Source organism: Ricinus communis, chromosome 3 (genome assembly GCF_019578655.1).
Source record: "Ricinus communis isolate WT05 ecotype wild-type chromosome 3, ASM1957865v1, whole genome shotgun sequence".
Taxonomy (NCBI): Eukaryota; Viridiplantae; Streptophyta; class Magnoliopsida; order Malpighiales; family Euphorbiaceae; genus Ricinus; species Ricinus communis.
In genome coordinates, this window is record NC_063258.1 from 25,307,694 (window position 1) to 25,328,457 (window position 20,764).

General features: G+C 28.5%; 3 protein-coding genes across 3 annotated transcripts; 2 read left to right on the top strand and 1 right to left on the bottom strand.

The window, feature by feature from the left end:
* Positions 1-2,522: 2,522 nt before the first annotated feature.
* On the top strand, positions 2,523-3,440 carry LOC107262461 (jasmonate-induced oxygenase 4-like). The gene is made up of 2 exons (XM_048372272.1): positions 2,523-2,871; positions 3,092-3,440. Exons 1-2 carry the CDS (start codon positions 2,566-2,568, stop codon positions 3,326-3,328), a joined length of 543 nt encoding a protein of 180 aa, XP_048228229.1. The 5' UTR covers positions 2,523-2,565; the 3' UTR covers positions 3,329-3,440.
* A 1,125-nt stretch (positions 3,441-4,565) lies between these two features.
* On the top strand, positions 4,566-6,408 carry LOC8258920 (protein SRG1). Its single transcript, XM_002533979.4, has 4 exons — positions 4,566-4,915; positions 5,038-5,285; positions 5,502-5,829; positions 6,018-6,408. Exons 1-4 carry the CDS (start codon positions 4,664-4,666, stop codon positions 6,261-6,263), a joined length of 1,074 nt encoding a protein of 357 aa, XP_002534025.2. The 5' UTR covers positions 4,566-4,663; the 3' UTR covers positions 6,264-6,408.
* A 3,493-nt stretch (positions 6,409-9,901) lies between these two features.
* On the bottom strand, positions 9,902-13,526 carry LOC112536967 (receptor-like protein 15). The gene is made up of 5 exons (XM_048372377.1): positions 13,391-13,526; positions 13,063-13,218; positions 11,422-11,571; positions 10,548-11,153; positions 9,902-10,430 (listed from the first exon to the last, which is right to left on the bottom strand). The coding sequence occupies exons 1-5, from the start codon at positions 13,524-13,526 to the stop codon at positions 9,934-9,936; spliced, it is 1,545 nt and encodes a 514-aa protein (XP_048228334.1). The 3' UTR covers positions 9,902-9,933.
* Between the last annotated feature and the right edge of the window lie 7,238 nt (positions 13,527-20,764).

The window sequence follows — 20,764 nt, forward strand, 5'->3', positions numbered from 1 at the left end:
AATGCAGAAAAAAATAAAAAAAAAATCTGATTTTTTTAATATTGGAGAAGACAAATGTCTGTTTTGGTTGAAGCAAAAAATTGTATATTGAACTGGCGATTTTTTTATTTTGATTGCGAGTAAAAATTGTCAATTAAATTCAATATTTTTTCAAATCACGTGGACCATACATGTAAGTAACTAACACCTGAATCCATAATATAATAACTCCAAACATAGACTTCCCACTGGAACTAAATTCTAACTGGTTTCTGGAAGAAACATAACATATGATGCGAATAGAAAAAATTCTAAAATAATATTAAATGACAGAAATAAATAATAAGTAATCAGAATTTGACAAATAATAATCAATTATCTCCCCACGAGTCACAGCCATATGTTTCATCAAGTAAAAAAGCAATCAGTTTCATTTAGACAAGTAAATGACAAACGACCGAGAATTTGAAAAATGGAATCAAATAATCCAAAGAAAGACATTTGATTCTCTAATTGTATTGTTGGTAAGTTAGAATTGAAAGTATTTTTAAGAACTTGCAGAAATCATATTATTCATTGAATAGCCAAACCAACTATTTATATAGTAGGATTTTGAAATTAAAATGCAGAAAAATATGCGATAAATCAAAATAATCTAAACTGATTATTGATTACCTTATTTATCTTAAAACAAGGACTGATATTTTATTTGCATAAAGACTAGGGTAAAATATAACTAATGCAACTTCAAAAATTATAAAGTTAACACTCTTTCTTGATGTGGAGCTGCAAACTCCAAGCTTTTGCCTCAAGAACTCAAATCTGGCTTTAGGCAATGCCTTTGTGAAAATGTCAGCATATTGGTTTTCTGTACTGCAATAAACCAGCTGCACTTCTCCTTCCTTTTGAACATCACGAAGAAAATAGAATTTTATTTTGAAGTATTTTGTTCTACCATGGAACACCGAGTTGTTAGCTACTGATATTGTAGCTTGGTTGTCCACAAATATCTGTGTGCTTTCTTCTTGCTCCATATGCAAATATGTCAAAAGTTTTCAAATCCAGAGTGCTTGATTTGCAGCAGCAGTAGCTGCCACATATTCTGCTTCTGCTGTGGACTGTGCAATGATTTGTTATTTCTTCGAACACCAGGAAAAAATTCTAGAACCAAGACTAAAACAGTAACCTGAGGTACTACGCATATCATCAGCACATCCAGCCCAATCGCTATCCGAAAAACCATGGAGACTGAAATTTTCAACCTGACTGAACTTTATGCCATAATCAACCATGCCTTTTACATATCTTAGGATTCTTTTTGCTGCTTGTAAATGAATTTCACTAGCACAGTTCATGTATCTTGATAACAAACTCATAGCATGCATGATGTCTGGCCTGGTTGCTGTCAAGTACATCAAACAGCCAATTAAACTTCTATATAATTTGTCATCAACGTTTTTTAGCTCCATTTTCTTTCGAAATTTTTTTCTTTTGATTCATTGGAGTTGCAGTCAGCTTGTATGATTCCATGTTAAATTTATTGAGGACTTCTTTTGCATATTTTTACTGGCTTGCAAAAATTTCATTTTGCTTTTGTTGTACTTGCATACCAAGAAAAAATATCATTTCTCCAAGATCTGTCATTTTAAAGACCTCTTTCATCTCCTCTTTGAATTTGCCAATCAGCTCCAGTCTACTTCCTGTTACAAGGAGGTCATCAACATAAAGAGACACCAAAAGTATTTCACCACCACTCTTCTTGATATATAAAATAAATTCACTTGGGCATTTTTCAAAACCTAAGTCCAGCAAGTATGCATCAATTCTGCTATACCAAGTTCTTGAGGCCTGTTTAAGCCATACATGGCCTTTTTCAGCCGATACACCTTCTCTTCTTCTCCTTGAATAGCAAAACCTTGTGGTTGTTCAATAAATATTCCTTCCTCTAGAAATCCATTAAAAATGCTGATTTGTCATCCATTTGATGTACAAGCCAACTTTTTTGTGCAACAAAGGCCAATAACATCCGTACAGTATCCATCCTGGCAATTGGAACAAAAGTCTCAGAAAACTCTACCCCAAACATTTGAGCATACCCCTTGACGACCAGCCTCGCCTTGTACTTGTTTACAGAACCATCAAAATTGAGTTTGGTTCTATAAACCCATTTCACTCCTATAGCTTTCTTGTGATTTGGTCCGTCCACCAGTTCCTATATTTGATCCTTTTCAATCATGCTAAGCCCCTCCTTCATTGCAGCTATCCATTTTTTATCAACTGCTGCTTCTTCATACCCTACAGGCTCCATCACAGCAACATTACACCTTTGATAGATGTCAGAAAGTGATTAAGTTCCTCTAACAGGTTCATGATCTATGTCATCATCTTCCTCATGAAGCTCAATCTTTTTTTTTCAGCATCCCAACTCTAGCTATCTAACTTATGAAATTGTAAACCTCTACTGATCATGACTTTATTGTAGTATGGCAAGTAGATTCTGTAGATGAGGCAAGTTCAAGTCACTAGTGGAATAAAAAATGGCTAATAACTAAAAATTGCTGCAGGGAAACCCTACATCAGTTTTTCATGAAGTCACAGCAGATAAATGAAATCCTCCTTAAAGCAATGGCGATGTCTTTGGACTTAGGGGAGAACTGCTTTTTGGAGCAGTATGGAGAACAGCCATTAGTGACTGCAAGATTTAACTATTATCCTCCGTCTCCAAGGCCTAATCAAATTCTTGGAGTAAAACCACATGCAGATGAATCAGCAATCACAATTCTCTTGCAAGACAAAGAAGTTGAAGGTCTTCAGTTCCTAAAAGACAATGAATGGTTTAGAGTTCCTATCATTCCACAAGCCCTTCTTGTGAATGTTGGGGATCAAGTTGAGGTAAATAGCTACTATGTTTTCCATAAGATCTTTATTGACAAATACAAGGTTAGACTAAAGGCATAAAATTCTACAGTTAGCAGAAAATTATAAACCGAAAAGCTGACTGGGATTTGTGCCTAAACGCCCACATCTAACTTAGCCTGCTAATCTCAATAGACCCTCTAATTACAATGAGCAATGGAGAGAGTTAATAACTAGTTGTGTATGATGTTATTAGATAATGAGCAACGGAATACTCAAGAGCCCAGTACACAGGGTGGTGACAAACTCAGAAAGAGAGAGGATTACTATGGGTATGTTCTTCATTCCAGGATCAGATAAAGAAATCAAACCAGCTGATGCTTTGATTGATGAAACTAGGCCAAGATTATACAAGAAAGTCAAAGATTATGTTAGCCTCTACTTCCAATACTACCAGCTTGGGAGGAGACCAATAGAAGCAGCAATGATGTAGGTGGTTCGAAGCCTTGAAAATTAAGCCTAGATTACAGCGAGTTCATATGAAATAAACAGAAATGAGTTCTCAAAGAATTTGTTTGAAAGGAGAGGAGTGGGAAACTTCAGTATATATTTTAAATTTTTGAGAGACAATCGATGATAAACTGAGATTTTTCTTTAGGTGAACTCATCAGATAAAGAGGACAGTTCTTGCGCTTCTTGTCGGAACACCCGAGCAACTGTGGATTCTGAAAAAGGCAAATAAAAATGAGCAAAACAGAACAAGATCAGAATCCTGTAAATGTAATATAGAAATAAGCTAAAAATGAGTCAACTAAAAAGTTAGAAGCCAGCCATGAACACAATTAATAGCACATAGTCTGGAGAATTTAATCTATTAAGAGTTTGATCTTATTTTGTTGGAGTCCAACTATGACTAAAATGACCATTTGAATGAGAAATAAAAACACAGCGCGTAGGCTGGAAAATGCAAACTCAACACCTATACAGCCCACCTATATATATATATATATATATATATATATATATATATATAAACTTATAAGAAGTTTTTCATAACAGTTGTCAAAAGCTCAAGACTGCCTATCATGGAATTTCATCAAAATAGCATCCCTAACTTGCCTGAAAACAGCTCAATGAACATACTGACCTTATTCAAAAATTCTGTAATTTCTATTTAATATTTGTTTATTTTAATAATGTGAAATAATATAACAATTTTTCTTAAACGTAGTGAGATTCGACAGTCAGTTTTACTTGAAACAAACACCATCACACAGTCTTTTTGAAACACAACAGATAGTCGTTCAGACCAATCATCCAAACTTAAAACCAAAAAATAAATCTAGACAAGCCCTACTTCGGTACCATCTTAAGTTTTAAAATAGATGGCAGATGACCAAATAAATAGAAAAATTAGCATAAATAAAGAAGACTATTTTTCTACCAGCACCGACAGCAACATCTGGTTTTTTTTATCACAAATCTAACAATCCACTTGTTGCTTGTTGTTATTAGGCTATGCATAGAATAATAGATGAACTTTTAATTTGGGTCCCTGCGCCACATAAATTCATTTCTTTTTCCAATTTCTTTGAATTATTATTGTTATTTTTATCATTTTGCATAGTATTTGGAGACACTCCAGGGTATACTAATAAATTAGGGACCCATAAATGTCTAGTTGTTGGCATAAAAACAAATTATTTAAAGATGAAATTCATTTGATTTATGTGAATAAATTGACTTTCCATTTTGCCATGAAATACGGCTTGACACATAACAAGATTAATTGGCAGCTAAGTACAGCATTGGAGCTCTCTGTGCAAGCATGGCCGATAATGATCCTCCTTCAAAGAACGCAGAATCAGTATTAAAGTGTGTCCAAGAAATGGCCATCAGTGGCCAAGAACCACCAGGAAGATATTGCTATAGAGATGGTGTTGCTAGAGGCTTAGATACTTGTTGCCTTCCATTTATGGAGATTCCAGTTATTGATTTCGATCTTCTTACATCCCCATCTTCCAGCAGACAAGAACATGCAAAACTTCATTCTGCTCTCAGCTCATTTGGATGTTTTATGGTAAGGTTTCAATTTATTAAGCTGGATCATATTTATCTGCTGCTCCCATTCGTTATATCACAAGTTTTGAACTATATTATTCAAGTTTATACTGAGAATTCTTACTATTTCCTGATTTCAAGTCAATTAATCATGGAATGTCAAGTTCATCCTTGGACAAAGTGCGTTCAGTTATCAAGGAATTCTTTGCCCTTCCTCTGGAAGAGAAACAAAAATATGGTAGAGGAATTGACGGCGGGGAAGGTTATGGGAATGACATGATTCTTTCAGATGATCAAGTACTTGACTGGAGTGACCGATTATTCCTTGTAGTAAGCCCAGAAGAACAACGGAAGCTCAAGCTTTGGCCTGAATACCCTGAAAATTTTAGGTGATCGATCTTGTGAATATATTAACAAAATCATTCATTTTGTTGATTTGATTTGTTGTTATTATAACCATTCAGTAAAGCGTCATCTCGAATATATTATATTCTACAAAATAGTATTCAATAATTTCAAATTTCTTTCTTAGAGTTTTCGGAATCTATAAACATTATATTCTACAAAAGAATGAAATTTGGAAAGGTCTTTCCTAAAATCTACAGGGAGACTTTATTTGAATATATTGCCAAATTGGAGCTGGTAACTGAGGTTGTCCTTAAGGCCATGGCAATGTCATTAAATTTGGAAGATTGCTGCTTTTTGGATAAATGTGGAGTTCAAGCAACAATGCGTGCAAGATTTAACTTCTTCCCACCGTCTTCAAGGCATCATCAAGTTCTTGGTCTTAAACCACATTCAGATTCGTCAGTAATCACCATTGTCCTTCAAGACAGAGAAGTGGAAGGTTTTCAATTCCTGAAAAATGATCAATGGTTTAGGGCTCCGATTATTCCTGAAGCTCTTCTCATTAACATTGGTGATCAAACAGAGGTAACTGACTGCCTTAGGTACACTAAAATTTCTATTTCATTTCAAACAAATGTGTAGACCCGATAAGCACTCAACAAAACTATATATACATGTACTCCATCTAGGTTCATTTCTTTTACATATGGCTCCATTGGCAAATTATGCATCAGAACATGTTTACACTATCTTATTGTGTACGATATACACAGATAATGAGCAATGGATTGTTCAAGAGCCCAGTACATAGGGTGGTAATAAACCCAGAAAGGGAGAGGTGTTCTCTGGCTGTATTCTATTATCCAGATCCGGACAATTATATCGAACCATTAGATGGAGTAGTCGACGACACGAGGCCGAGGCAATACAAGAAGGTGAAAAATTATTTTGGTTCCTTTGCTCCATACTACCAGCAGGGGAAGAGATTGATAGATGCAATGAAAATTCAAAATTTCTAAGCTGTATGTCATATTTTAGCTGGGCATTTGAATTCTAACAGTTGCAGATTCTTCGGTTCTTGACCAGTCTGTCAAAAGCTGTTGGTTATGTGTATATATTCTTTGTTATGATGTTATGGTTATTGCATAGTTTCTCACTCCTACATATTATTCTCTTATTTATAACTGTTTATATTTTCTTCCTCAAGTCGTTCAACAGCATTCAGCTATTCTACATCACTAATTACTACAAAAAGTTTGGATAGTGATGCTGATGACACCATTCAAAATCACTAGTAGTTAGCAATTCAAACAGCATAACTTGCTGTCGTTTGGAAATCCCGCAATGCACAAATAGCCAGACAATGACAGCACCAATAGGGTGAAACTATGAATAAATTGGGCTAAATAAATAAACAAACTGGTGTCTGGCAGCACCAACACATAAAAAACTATTTAACATTATTATTGTAATTTCAAATATTAATTCAAAATTAAGGACTAACTAAAGCTTCATTCTAAAGTGCTATCAGAAGGCTAAGATAACTATGGAAAATCCACTGTTGGACAGAGGAGGAGGAGGTTCGCATCGCTCCCAAAAGCATCCGCTCACTTCCAAAAGCATGGGCCTTAATGATTATCCATCATTCTTGTTTAACTAAGCATAGACTTAAATGTATATTCTTAATTTAAGTAAAATACCAAATTTAAGTTTTCTTCTCATTTAAAATAATAAAAAAAAAATTCTAACTAATAAACAATCAAACCATTTTAAAGTGAATTTTAGTAATATAATCTTATTGGACAACAAAAATTGCTAATTTTTGGATTATATAATCTTTTTCTTTTCAATGATTTTGTTTTTCACAAAATTGATAGCACTATGTTGAAATAAGAATCTCACAATTCAATACCAATCAATTATTTTTTATTTTTCAGTTTTAACTTGAAAAAGTTGGTTCAAACAATTTAAAAAGATTTGTATTATACTTCCAAAGATCTTTATCTCATTTTTTACACAAATACATCCCACATTTAAGAAAAGAAAAAAGAAATGATAATATTGGCACGATTAAGGGAGCTTTTATTTTTTTTTTATCAAGGTAAAAGAATTATACTGGGAGTTGATTATAGCTACGTTGCTTAAGTATATTGTAAGAGTTGGTTGTTTTCTTAATTTTAGTCAATGAATTAAAGGTTTTGAGTTTATTGTAGGAAGAAGATGCACTTAGTTATTATGCAATAGGCTGAGCACGGATCGGTCCAATTCGATTATTTATAAATCACCAGTACCATACCAAACCTCGGTTATTTTGAAATTGAAGGTACCAGTACCGTACCATACATAAAAGGATCCAATACCGTATTGTACCAATTTTACGGTTCAATACAGTTCGGTTCGGTGCTATTTTCGGTTCTAAGAAATTTAAAAAAACACAACTTTAATATCATCTTTAATCAAATACATTTAGAGAAAATATGATTACCAACCTAAAAAAAGTAGCATGAAAATCTGAATTAAAATTGCAATCACATTCTTGAACAACCTGTTTCGCAATTTAATCACTTGCAAATACAATAATTCATTCAATATTCGAATATAAACTATTAAAATATATATTACTGCTAACATAAAAATATATATTTTAATAAATTTAGATAGCAATCATTAAAAAAAATAAATTTACAAACTTTATGTAGCACTAAAATACATGTCCAAAATTAGCAAATGAATGTTATTACCTCCCCTCAAAATTAGCATTCCACATTTAATCTTGGCATAAGGGACTTACCAATCTCAGGATCTTGAATAATTTCTACAATAAAAGTAAAAAATTACGTCAATAAGACTTAACAGCATCAACAATAAACAAACATAAAAAAAAAATGTTACCAGACTCTATGCTTTCAATATCTTCTATTGATTCTTCTAGTTAGATAGGTTTATTTGAACTTCTAAGCCAATCTTGACAACAAATGAGTATCTCCGCTGTTGTAGGAAGTAAAGAATTTCTATATTGTTAAAAGATGTTTTTACAATTTTTTTTCCAAGTTTTGTTTGATCCTTTTCAAAAAAAAAATTAAATTTATAATATAATTTAATATTTTTTTATATTTTAATATTAATCTATAATATTTTAGAAGTTAATAAATTAATTATTTCTAAATATTTAATTTTTTAAGTTTTATTAGTATAATAATATAAAAATTATTTTTAAAATTTTTATTTCTTAATTTTAATATTTATATAAATTAATACTTTTAGTATAATTAATATTATTATTCTTAAAATACAAATATTATATAATTAAAAATTAATTTATTAATAAATATAGTGTAAATAATATTATATTTATATAATAATATCTTCTTATAATTTTTACTAATTTATATAACTTTTTATTAAATTAAGTAATTTTTAATTAACTTGTCAAAAATTTCTAGATAGTAAATAAATTTTAAATCTAGTATTATAGTATGTATACTAGATTACTAGTATCAATATATTATGTGACATATTAATATATATAACTTATATTTTTAATAGAGTATAAAGTATATTATAATATTATAATTATTTTTAATATGTATTATTTTTTATATTTCGATAACAATTGCTTGAATTATATAAATGATAATATAAAATAATCTTTTATAGAGTATATGTATTATTTTTTAATATATGTATTATTTATATAATATAAATAATTATTTATAAATATATGTAAGAAATTCGGTTCTACGGTTTGGTCCGGATTAGTACAAGACGAATCGGTTCTAGTACGGTTATGGTACGGTTTTTACTAAAGAACCAGTACCATACCGTAACAGTAAACAAATTTGGATTGGTTCAATTCGGTTATAAAAACTTTCAGTTTTTTCGGTTCTGGTACTTTTTGGTACGGTTATTCGGTTCGGGCGGAAATCACTGAGATCCATGCTCAGCCCTACTATGCAATGCTTTACACTTCCAATGGAAAATAAGCAAAAATATGCTCGAGAAGTTGGATAGGATAGATGGTTATGACAATGAAATGAATCTTTCAGATGATCAAATATTTGACCAGACTGAAAACCCTGCAAATTTCAGGTGAGTGATAGAAGTACTCAAAAATTAACTCCTTTGCATTCTTTGAGATTCAAATATATAAGTTCATGTCTTTATCGTAGTAAAATTAAAACAGAATATTTCTACAACTTTATTTCCCAAACCCCACAGATGTTACTGGGAAGTATTTACTGTTTCACTTGTTACGAACTAAATTTCATCTAAAAAGAAACTTAAACTTGGAAAAATTGTCAATGATGAAATAGTAGTAGTTGTCCATACTCACTTGAACATAGTAAAATCAGACTCTTCTCCAGTAAGGATTTAGGTATAGAACCGCAACTATCTCCAACAACACCATCACGTAAGCCACCCCAAAGCTCACATAAAAAACTGCCATGTCTATGAGACCTATGATTTCTGAATTGTGAATTGCAGTTGTTGATATCAATGGTGGTGATTCCCTTGCATTACAGTTTTTTGGCAGTGGAAATCCATAAAGGAAAGGATTTCCTAAATAACTGCTTTTACCAAATGTTCCAAATTGTGCAATCCCTTCAGGTATCCTGCCAGATAATTGTTGTACGACACATTGAATACAACCAAATAATATAACTTGGTGAGCTCCAAAGGAATGCTCCCTTACAACTTGTTGTTTGAAAGATCCAAACTCTCAATTTGACTTAAGTTGAAAAATGTTGTAGGGATTGGTCCTATCAAACTGTTGTGGGATAAGTTCAGTAGCTTGATCTCACTGAGTTTTCCAAATTGAAAAGGAATGTTGCCTGTAAAGTTGTTGCAAGAGAAATCAATTCCAGAGATGTAAGTAGCAATCATTCCCTCATAAGATAAGGACAAACTCTTCATTGTCAACTCTAAATTTCCTTCCATGAAGGCAGAAATACTATTTACACCAATATAGAAAGTCCTTTCCGGATTGCTACTACATTTTAGACAAGGGTGAATAGGACTAGTAAGTTTATTGTGTGAAAGATCCACTACACTTAAATAATTCAACTTGCACAATTGAATTGGTATTTCACCTTCAAAATTATTATTACTCAGGATAAGATAACCCAATTGAGGTAATCCTCCAATCCATGATGGAATGCTTCCATTCATATGATTGTGGCTAAGATCTAACACCGTAAGCAAATCAGAGCCATAGAAAAATGCATGTTCCAATGATCCTTGTATTCTATTTCTAGACAAATGAATTTATGATATAATTGAAAGGCTAAAGTTAGATGGTAGACTTCCAGAAATATCATTGTCTGTTAGAGTCAAGACGTAAAGAGATGGCATATTTTCAATCGAATTGGGGATGTTACCAGATAATTGATTATTAGACAAATCCATATATGTCAATGAACTCATATTTCCAATCGAATTGGGAATACTACAATGGATACCACTTCTAGACATTTTTAGTTTTGTCAAACTTGGAAAATATGCTCCAATCTGTATTGGAATATGACCATAAAAACTATTATCAGATATATCCAACTCAGATAAATTCACATAAGAACGAATTGGTAACTGGAGAGGCTCGGAAAAAGAATTGTTGGCTAAATAAAATGATTCTAGGTTTGTGTTATTATCTAACAACCAATATGGAAACCTTTCCCTGAATTTGATGTTTGAAAGAGCAACTTGTTCAAGTTCATATTGATGGTACAAGAATTTAGGAAATGCTCCACCATATCCATCACCAAACAAATAAAGCGTCTTCAATTGGAACTTTGGAATCATATTCTCCATCTCTGTTTCTACATATATTTTGTTACCCCCACTTTCAAAATATGTAAGCTTTGAGAGGTTGACAAAAGGATGGAGGGAGATTGGGATTTGGAACATATTGTCTGAAAGATGTAGGGCATAGATGGATGTCAAACTGCTGAGAGGAGATAAACTGATATTTCTATTGAAGTGATTCCAAGAGAGATATAATTTTTGAAGGGATGTCAAATTTGCTAGACACGAAGGTAAATTACCACTGAGGTTATTGAATAAGATATATAAATCTTCGAGATGTTTCAACTCGCACAATCCTAAAAATTAAATTGATTTACAGATTTTTAATTGAAATGTAATGTGAGAGAGAGAAAGAGAAAGAGAGAAATGTTGTACCTTTGGTTGAAGGTATGGTGCCACTGAGTCCACAATCACATAATAATAGAATTTTGAAAGAGGTCAGTGTTCCAATGCTTTGTAAAAAGCTATTGTTGAGAGTAGAAGAATCCAAATACAAATATTGCAAATTTCTGAGAACAGGGAAGCCTATAACCAATAAATAAAATTTAGTGTTTGAATAAATCTGCAATTTATTGAAATCGCTAATGAACTTTACAATTAAAATAATATAGAAAATCAAAGTTAAGATATTATTTTCTGTTGGCCCATAAATAAGAGTAGGTGTTATGTTTAAACATAATGCTAGAAATAAAAATTTAATATTATTGCCATGTGGTTTATATAAACTTATATTAATAATATTAAAATAAGTCCAATATAGGGATATGACAAACAATGGGGCTAATCAAAGTCAATAGTATGCAGTAAACATACCTTCAGTAAATATGTCTCTTCCTGTGAAATTACTATCCATCAAAGAAAGTGTCTTGAGGTGCAGGAATACTCTCAGTGATTGTAGCAGATTGCTTCTTCCATTGTATTGATAGAATCTAAATAAAGAGTGCTCAAGTTACTTGGACCTCTATATCCTGCAAGTTATGTAAATTAAAAATAATATTCATACTTTGATAAAATCTAGATCTTTTTTAAAAATATATATGTTAATTTTTTTTTAAAAAATAACATATATTTTTATTGACTCATTTGTTGTTTCTATACATGTAGCCTGTAGTTTAATTTATATTTTAAATGACAATATTTTTTTTCAAATAATTATGAAAATAAACTACTATCAGTGATTGTAGCAAATTGCTTCTTCCATTTGTATTGATAAAATTTAAAATAAGAGTGCTCAAGTTACTTGGACCTCTATATCCTGCAAGTTGTGTAAACTCGATAAGATTAAAATTAATATTCATTGACTCATTTGTTGCTACTATATATGTAGCCTGTAGTTTAATTTATATTTTAAATGATAATCTTTTTTTAAAGAATAATTATGAAAATAAGCTATTAGGTGATAAGGTTTTTATAAACAGCTAAATTAAATTTTATTTTCTTAACACTTATTTAAGGTGAGATTTTTAATAATACATAGCATGTGGTTCCCATGTTTGTCTATCCTAACTAACAATTAGCTTATACCTTCAAGTTTGTTAATAGCTTTATGTTTTAATTTTATTCTCTTGCTGCTTAGAACTAAAGGCTTGGAGCAAACTGAAGGAGCTAAGCCTTTCAATTTGTTGTCACTTATATTTAAACTTTTAAGAGATGAAAGCTCCTTAAGGAATGATAAAACGTCATTATCAAAGTGATTAAAACTCAAGTCAAGGTACTCCAGATTATTCAATTTTAACAATTCTTCATCACCTGCAATGGAAGTCTTCCTTTTGCTTTATACAATTCTTTTCAAAAAAAAAATTATAACTTTATTCTAACTCATACCATATAAAGATTGAAAGCCTTCAATTCCGTTGTAATCTATTCTCAACTCCTTAAGACTTGTTAGATAATTCAATTCTACAACCATGAGCGGCACTACTCAATTAAACTAATTTTAAAATTGATAATAAACAATACCACGATTTTTTTTATTTTGTTTGATAAAAAAGAAAAAAAAAAGCAAGTGAAACATACCTTCAATATTTAATTTTCTGTTTAATTTGTTGCCATTTAGATATAAAGATTTTAAAGATGTAAAACTAGTGAAGGATGATAAAATGTTGTTGTTGAAGTTGTTAAAACTCAAATAACGAAGCTCCAAATTCTCAAGTGTCAAAAGCCTTTCAAAACCTGTAGCAAAAAAAAAGCAGTTATAAATTATATTTAACATTAAAATCTATATAATTAATTTAGATTTTAATGATAGTATAATAAAAGCTCAATGCAACCAGCTATGTTATTTCGGTCAATAGAGAGATACTTTAGTTCTTGGAAGGGAAGAAACCAAGAGGCATTTAGGTACCAATCTTTTGAATCCCAACCATGCCTTGTGCCTCCAAGTTGGAGTGCAGTAACTCGTCCTGTAATAGTATTGCAAACAACTTTATTCCAATTACAGCAGTCATCATAAAACCCCCAAGAAGAGAGAAAATTGCCATTATGATAGTTGAAGAAAGGCTTAATTTGCATGAGAGCATTTCTTTCAACCTCCAAACAACCGTCAGATCTCCATTTTCCTTGTATGTCTATGAATATAATAGTCATCATCACTAATACTACCCATCTGCATTCCTTTATTTTTTTTCTAATATTGAAAACTAAATGTATGTTTCATGCATTGCAAACACACCTCCACCTTACCCTTATATATAGTGAAGGCTTTAAAATAACACAATGTCATAAATTTCATAAATCAAGGGACATAATCTTCAGCATTTTTCCCATTCTTCACGAAAATGTCTCATCAATGTTAATCCAAATTATACGTTTTGTAGGAATGAGATTTTGACATTTCATTTTTCTATATGATAAGTTTATTAATATATTAGTCACTTATCTATGCGTGTCACGACTGTTATTATTATTTTGATTACAAAATCAAGTTTATAAATAAATTTTAATAAATTTTAAATATTTAATATTAATTTATAAAATTTTAAAAAATAAAAAAAATTAACTATTTTTAAATATATTTAATTTTTAAAAATTTCAAAATTTATGAATACAATAATATAAAAGTTATTTATTAATTATTTTTAAATTATATAAATTAATATATCAATATAATTAATATAATTATTTTTTAGGATTAAAACTTTATTATAATTAAAAAATTAATTTATTATTAAATATAATATTAAAAATATTATTTAAAATATTATTTTCTAGAATTATAATTATTATCTAATTACTAATTTATTAGTTAAATATTAGAATATAATTAATATTACTATTTTTAGGATAGAATTAATATCATTATTTGACTAAAAAAAACTATTTTATAGTTCATGTAATATTATAGTATAACTTATATATTTTTTATTAGAATTAGAGTCAGTGTTTAATTAAGAATGTAACCTATGAATCAATAAATTAATAAAAAAATTATAAAAATTCACATAAGCTTGAATATTATGTGTTAAAAGTAAGTACACATGCCAAAACAAAAATTTTATGTCTCAAAAATTAAATATACATGTCAAAAAAAAATTTAGATCTTAACATTTAAATGTTGTTTAAAAGACTTTTTGTTCTTTTCCATATTTAGAATTAGTAATTTATTATTTTAGAATAAAATATATAATTATATTAATTTAAAGTAGGATTGTTACTTTTAAAAAAAAATATTATAAGCATAGCACTTAGTTTAGTTACTACGGAATAATAAATTATTTTATTTCTTAAAATTAGATTAAAAAAACTATTACTTGAAAAAATGTGGAAATTGAAAAATATGAACAAATTCTTCGTATAAAATATAAAATATATTAGACGTTTTTCTATAATCATGCATTAGCATAGGCAAATCGCTAGGATATATGTAAAGTAGATTAAATTTTTTCTATCAGACTCCATTTGACAATATCTCATAAAACCACATCATATAAAATTTTATATATGATTTTTGACGTGGTTTATACAAAAATTTATTATGATATTAAATACTAATCAAATAAAATAATAATATTAAAAAATATTATAATACTAAATAGTAATTAAATAAAAGAATATTATTAAATTTTTTAAAATAAAATGATAGCTAATATATAACGGCACTAATTTATTATATATTTATTATATTTTTAAATTATTTTTTATAATTATTAAATTTTAAAAATATTAAAGTAAAATAATAATATTAAATTTTTATTAAAATAAGATAATGACTGAATAAAATTATTTTCATACAATATAATATTATTTATTATTAAAATAAGATAATTCTAAGTTAAAAATTTATATCATAAAATTATCAGTAATTATACATTAGTACAAGTAAATTGCTAGTAATAAGAGAATCTATAAAGAGTGAAAATATCTTTTTTAAATAATTTTTAGGTGTGATTCCTTTTTTTGAGGGCATTGTCAATATTGGTTACACATTAATAATGTATGTTCACCTTCTCCATAAGTTATTTGTCTTTTTAATAAAACAATAGTCTTCCTATTCTTGTGTACGGCTCTTCTTTGCATTATTTTCTCTTTTTTCCAGAAAAAAGAAAAAAGAAAGAAGAAGACTTCCTATCTACCTTACATTATTTTCTAAGTCTTTATTTATAATGAATAAAATATATTAGATAGTCCATTTTAAATATTAGAAACATATTCTCCAAGAAAATAAAAGATTAGTAACAATATCAATTGAATAGATTTTGGCATTCAACTTTTCTATTGTGTGTCGTACCATCATTATTATATAAAATATATATTCACACCGGTGTCAATATGTTTCGTTGTAAATATGACATATGTTATATTTATAATTTATTAATTATAATATTTTAAATGTCAATAACGAATATTGTAATAATGTATGACTTATTTAAATATAAGACTATTATATTTTTTTTAAATGATTATTTTAAATAACATAACTACTACATATTAATAATAAATCTTATTATCTTTCTAACAAAGTATATTTATATTCATACATATAAAAATAAAAAATAATAATAGAATAGTAAAAGAATAAAATTCTTAAATATATATCATAAAGAAACAGTTAAAAGAAATTTATCACACATTGGAGAACTTATTGATCGAGTATAATAACTAGAAAAATTTTAATTTATATATTTTTGATATTAAAAAGTAATAATAATAAAAAAATAGTAAGAATTCTAACAATCTAATTTTTTAAAAATAATTATTATATAGATGTATGAGAACTTATTAATGTAATAACATATATACAAAATTAAAGTTGACAAAAATTATTTGCCTAAGCATATTTATATTTTATAAAAAATAAAAATTTCATAAAATTATATTATATGATTTTTATAAAAGAAACTAATATAAATAAAAATAAAAATATCATAAAAATAAAAATAAAATATATTAATATATTATACATTAAATTATATATAAAATAAATAAAATAATTATACAATAATACGAGCAAATTGCTATTCTTAAAAAGAAAGTAATAAATTAAAGCAGATCTACATCAATTATGATAACAACTTCCTTAAGAAATTAAGAATTTACCTATTATTAAGGGTAAAAAGACAAATTTACAATTAAAAGAGATGCATCATCCATAAGATTAATAGTTTCATTTTCTAGAAAAGAATTATATCACTGAGTTTGTGCGAGCAATGTGTAATGTGAAAATGTAGTATTTGTAAGTACACAATAAACATGGAACATAATAATATTCCTCCTCAATGTAATATAAATATATTTATACAGAGTTCTCGCCTTACTCTTCCTTGCATCCGCAAAAAGCAAGACTTCACAGTCTTCTTTCCAAAGTAAAAGTCTTCTTTGCATTATTTTCTCTTTTTCACAGTAAAAGTAGTCTTCCTTACCATAATTTCCACAAGGAAAATGACTTGTCTCTTTTATTTTTCCCTTCCTTCACGCAAATGTTTCATTTATCAAGATTAACCCAACTTTATTATATGATGATATCAAACGATATTGAAGAGATATTTATTTTGTTACTCTAATATTTTCTTTCTCCGCATTTCATATTTTTATGTACTAGTTATTGTTACAATCGATTAGTATTACAAATATAACTATTAAAATCATTATTCTAATTGAATTAAATATATTAATGATAAGCTACTAAAATGAATGATATTTTTCTATTAGAAATATGATTAATATATAGTAATTGTTAGTGTTAGAGAAATGGAGAGATTTTTTAAGTGGGCTACTATGGATCCTATACTTTTTCTAATTTTCATTTTAAAGAAAATTAACTCTACATTTTATCCAAACTCGAGACTTTTACCTCTAAGACAAGAGTCCTTATCAATCTAGCTAAGCTTGAATTAGTCTAAAATGAATGATATGAAGAAAAGAATTACCAATGAAGCCATACCTGCCAAAGAATAATTAAAATGAAATGCAAAGAAATGGAAAGTCTTCTAATCTTGAAAAATGATCAATAGAGTTCCTGAAGCTCTTCTCATTAATATTGGTGAACAATTTGAAGATAATTTACTACCCTATCCCTATTTAGTACATTAAAATTCACATTTCGTTTCAAACAATTAATAGAATTTGTATCCTTTCACCGACCCGATAAGCACTCGCCAAAATAATGCATACATTTGAGCAATCTGGCCAAATTCACTTCTATTTACACACGATCTTGAATAGCATGTTATGCATTAAAATATGTTTATACTTGATAATGAGCAATGGATTGTTCAAGAGCCCAATGCATAGGATGGTGATAAAACCAAAAAGAGAGAGGTGTTCTTCTGCTAGTATTTAATCATCCAGAGTTGGAAAATGATAAGCTAGCTGATGAGACAAGGCTACGACAATCCAAGAAAGTGAAATTTATGTTGATAGAGAAGAGAGTGATAGAGGCATTCAAAATTTGACTCTTACATTGTGCTCGTTTTTCATAGTTGTTTTATCTTTTCCACTTTAAGGAATCGGTATATTTTGTTAAAGATTGATTTACATTTTGTGATGCAATATCAATTTTCTGACTTAGTTATATGTAAATTGATTCTTAGTTTCTTGATTTTTTTTTCTTTTCAATTTTAAATTATGTTCTTATTAGTGCCAATAATATCTTCATTTTATTGAATTAGTTTGTTACTGTGTAAAACGTATTTAAAAGCTTGTTAAGTGTTTCAATTATGATCTTTTTGGCCTGTGAAAGTTACTTCGAGTGGAAAAAGAAAATTCCACCAATGGCTTCAACACATTTTTCAATGGCTTTTCCTCTAATTTTCTCACAGAATAAATCAAGTTTGGACATATTAAAAAATATTGCATGTTAAAAATTAAGAAGTAAATATAGCAGAAGAAGAAGTGTAATATCTTTCTAAACCTTTTAGTTAATGATGAGAAGTGCATCAGAATTAAAGAGAAGTGTTCCAATACAATTAATAATATTTTAAAAGGTGATGGAAATGCATCATAATATTTGGAGAGAAGTGATCTAATTCAAAATTAAAGAAATTTTGAATTAAGGAGGAGTGTTGAAGATTGATTCAAATTTTGAATTTTGCTAGTACCATTATAGCACCCTACCATTATAAGTCCATTTTTAATTGTAAATTTATGTTGATAGAGAAGAGAGTGATAGAGGCATTCAAAATTTGACTCTTACATTGTGCTCGTTTTTCATAGTTGTTTTATCTTTTCCACTTTAAGGAATCGGTATATTTTGTTAAAGATTGATTTACATTTTGTGATGCAATATCAATTTTCTGACTTAGTTATATGTAAATTGATTCTTAGTTTCTTGATTTTTTTTTCTTTTCAATTTTAAATTATGTTCTTATTAGTGCCAATAATATCTTCATTTTATTGAATTAGTTTGTTACTGTGTAAAACGTATTTAAAAGCTTGTTAAGTGTTTCAATTATAATCTTTTTGGCTTGTGAAAGTTACTTCGAGTGGAAAAAGAAAATTCCACCAATGGCTTCAACAAATCTTTCAATGGCTTTTTCTCTGATTTTCTCACAGAATAAATCAAGTTTGGACATATTAAAAAATATTGCATGTTAAAAATTAAGAAGTAAATATAGCAGAAGAAGAAGTGTAATATCTTTCTAAACCTTTTAGTTAATGATGAGAAGTGCATCAGAATTAAAGAGAAGTGTTCCAATACAATTAATAATATTTTAAAAGGTGATGGAAATGCATCATAATATTTGGAGAGAAGTGATCTAATTCAAAATTAAAGAAATTTTGAATTAAGGAGGAGTGTTGAAGATTGATTCAAATTTTGAATTTTGCTAGTACCATTATAGCACCCTACCATTATAAGTCCATTTTTAATTGTAAATTTATGTTGATAGAGAAGAGAGTGATAGAGGCATTCAAAATTTGACTCTTACATTGTGCTCGTTTTTCATAGTTGTTTTATCTTTTCCACTTTAAGGAATCGGTATATTTTGTTAAAGATTGATTTACATTTTATGATGCAATATCAATTTTCTGACTTAGTTATATGTAAATTGATTCTTAGTTTCTTGATTTTTTTTTCTTTTCAATTTTAAATTATGTTCTTATTAGTGCCAATAATATCTTCATTTTATTGAATTAGTTTGTTACTGTGTAAAACGTATTTAAAAGCTTGTTAAGTGTTTCAATTATAATCTTTTTGGCCTGTGAAAGTTACTTCGAGTGGAAAAAGAAAATTCCACCAATGGCTTCAACAAATCTTTCAATGGCTTTTTCTCTGATTTTCTCACAGAATAAATCAAGTTTGGACATATTAAAAAATATTGCATGTTAAAAATTAAGAAGTAAATATAGCAGAAGAAGAAGTGTAATATCTTTCTAAACCTTTTAGTTAATGATGAGAAGTGCATCAGAATTAAAGAGAAGTGTTCCAATACAATTAATAATATTTTAAAAGGTGATGGAAATGCATCATAATATTTGGAGAGAAGTGATCTAATTCAAAATTAAAGAAATTTTGAATTAAGGAGGAGTGTTGAAGATTGATTCAAATTTTGAATTTTGCTAGTACCATTATAGCACCCTACCATTATAAGTCCATTTTTAATTGTAAATTTATGTTGATAGAGAAGAGAGTGATAGAGGCATTCAAAATTTGACTCTTACATTGTGCTCGTTTTTCATAGTTGTTTTATCTTTTCCACTTTAAGGAATCGGTATATTTTGTTAAAGATTGATTTACATTTTGTGATGCAATATCAATTTTCTGACTTAGTTATATGTAAATTGATTCTTAGTTTCTTGATTTTTTTTTCTTTTCAATTTTAAATTATGTTCTTATTAGTGCCAATAATATCTTCATTTTATTGAATTAGTTTGTTACTGTGTAAAACGTATTTAAAAGCTTGTTAAGTGTTTCAATTATAATCTTTTTGGCCTGTGAAAGTTACTTCGAGTGGAAAAAGAAAATTCCACCAATGGCTTCAACAAATCTTTCAATGGCTTTTTCTCCTGATTTTCTCACAGAATAAATCAAGTTTGGACATATTAAAAAATATTGCATGTTAAAAATTAAGAAGTAAATATAGCAGAAGAAGAAGTGTAATATCTTTCTAAACCTTTTAGTTAATGATGAGAAGTGCATCAGAATTAAAGAGAAGTGTTCCAATACAATTAATAATATTTTAAAAGGTGATGGAAATGCATCATAATATTTGGAGAGAAGTGATCTAATTCAAAATTAAAGAAATTTTGAATTAAGGAGGAGTGTTGAAGATTGATTCAAATT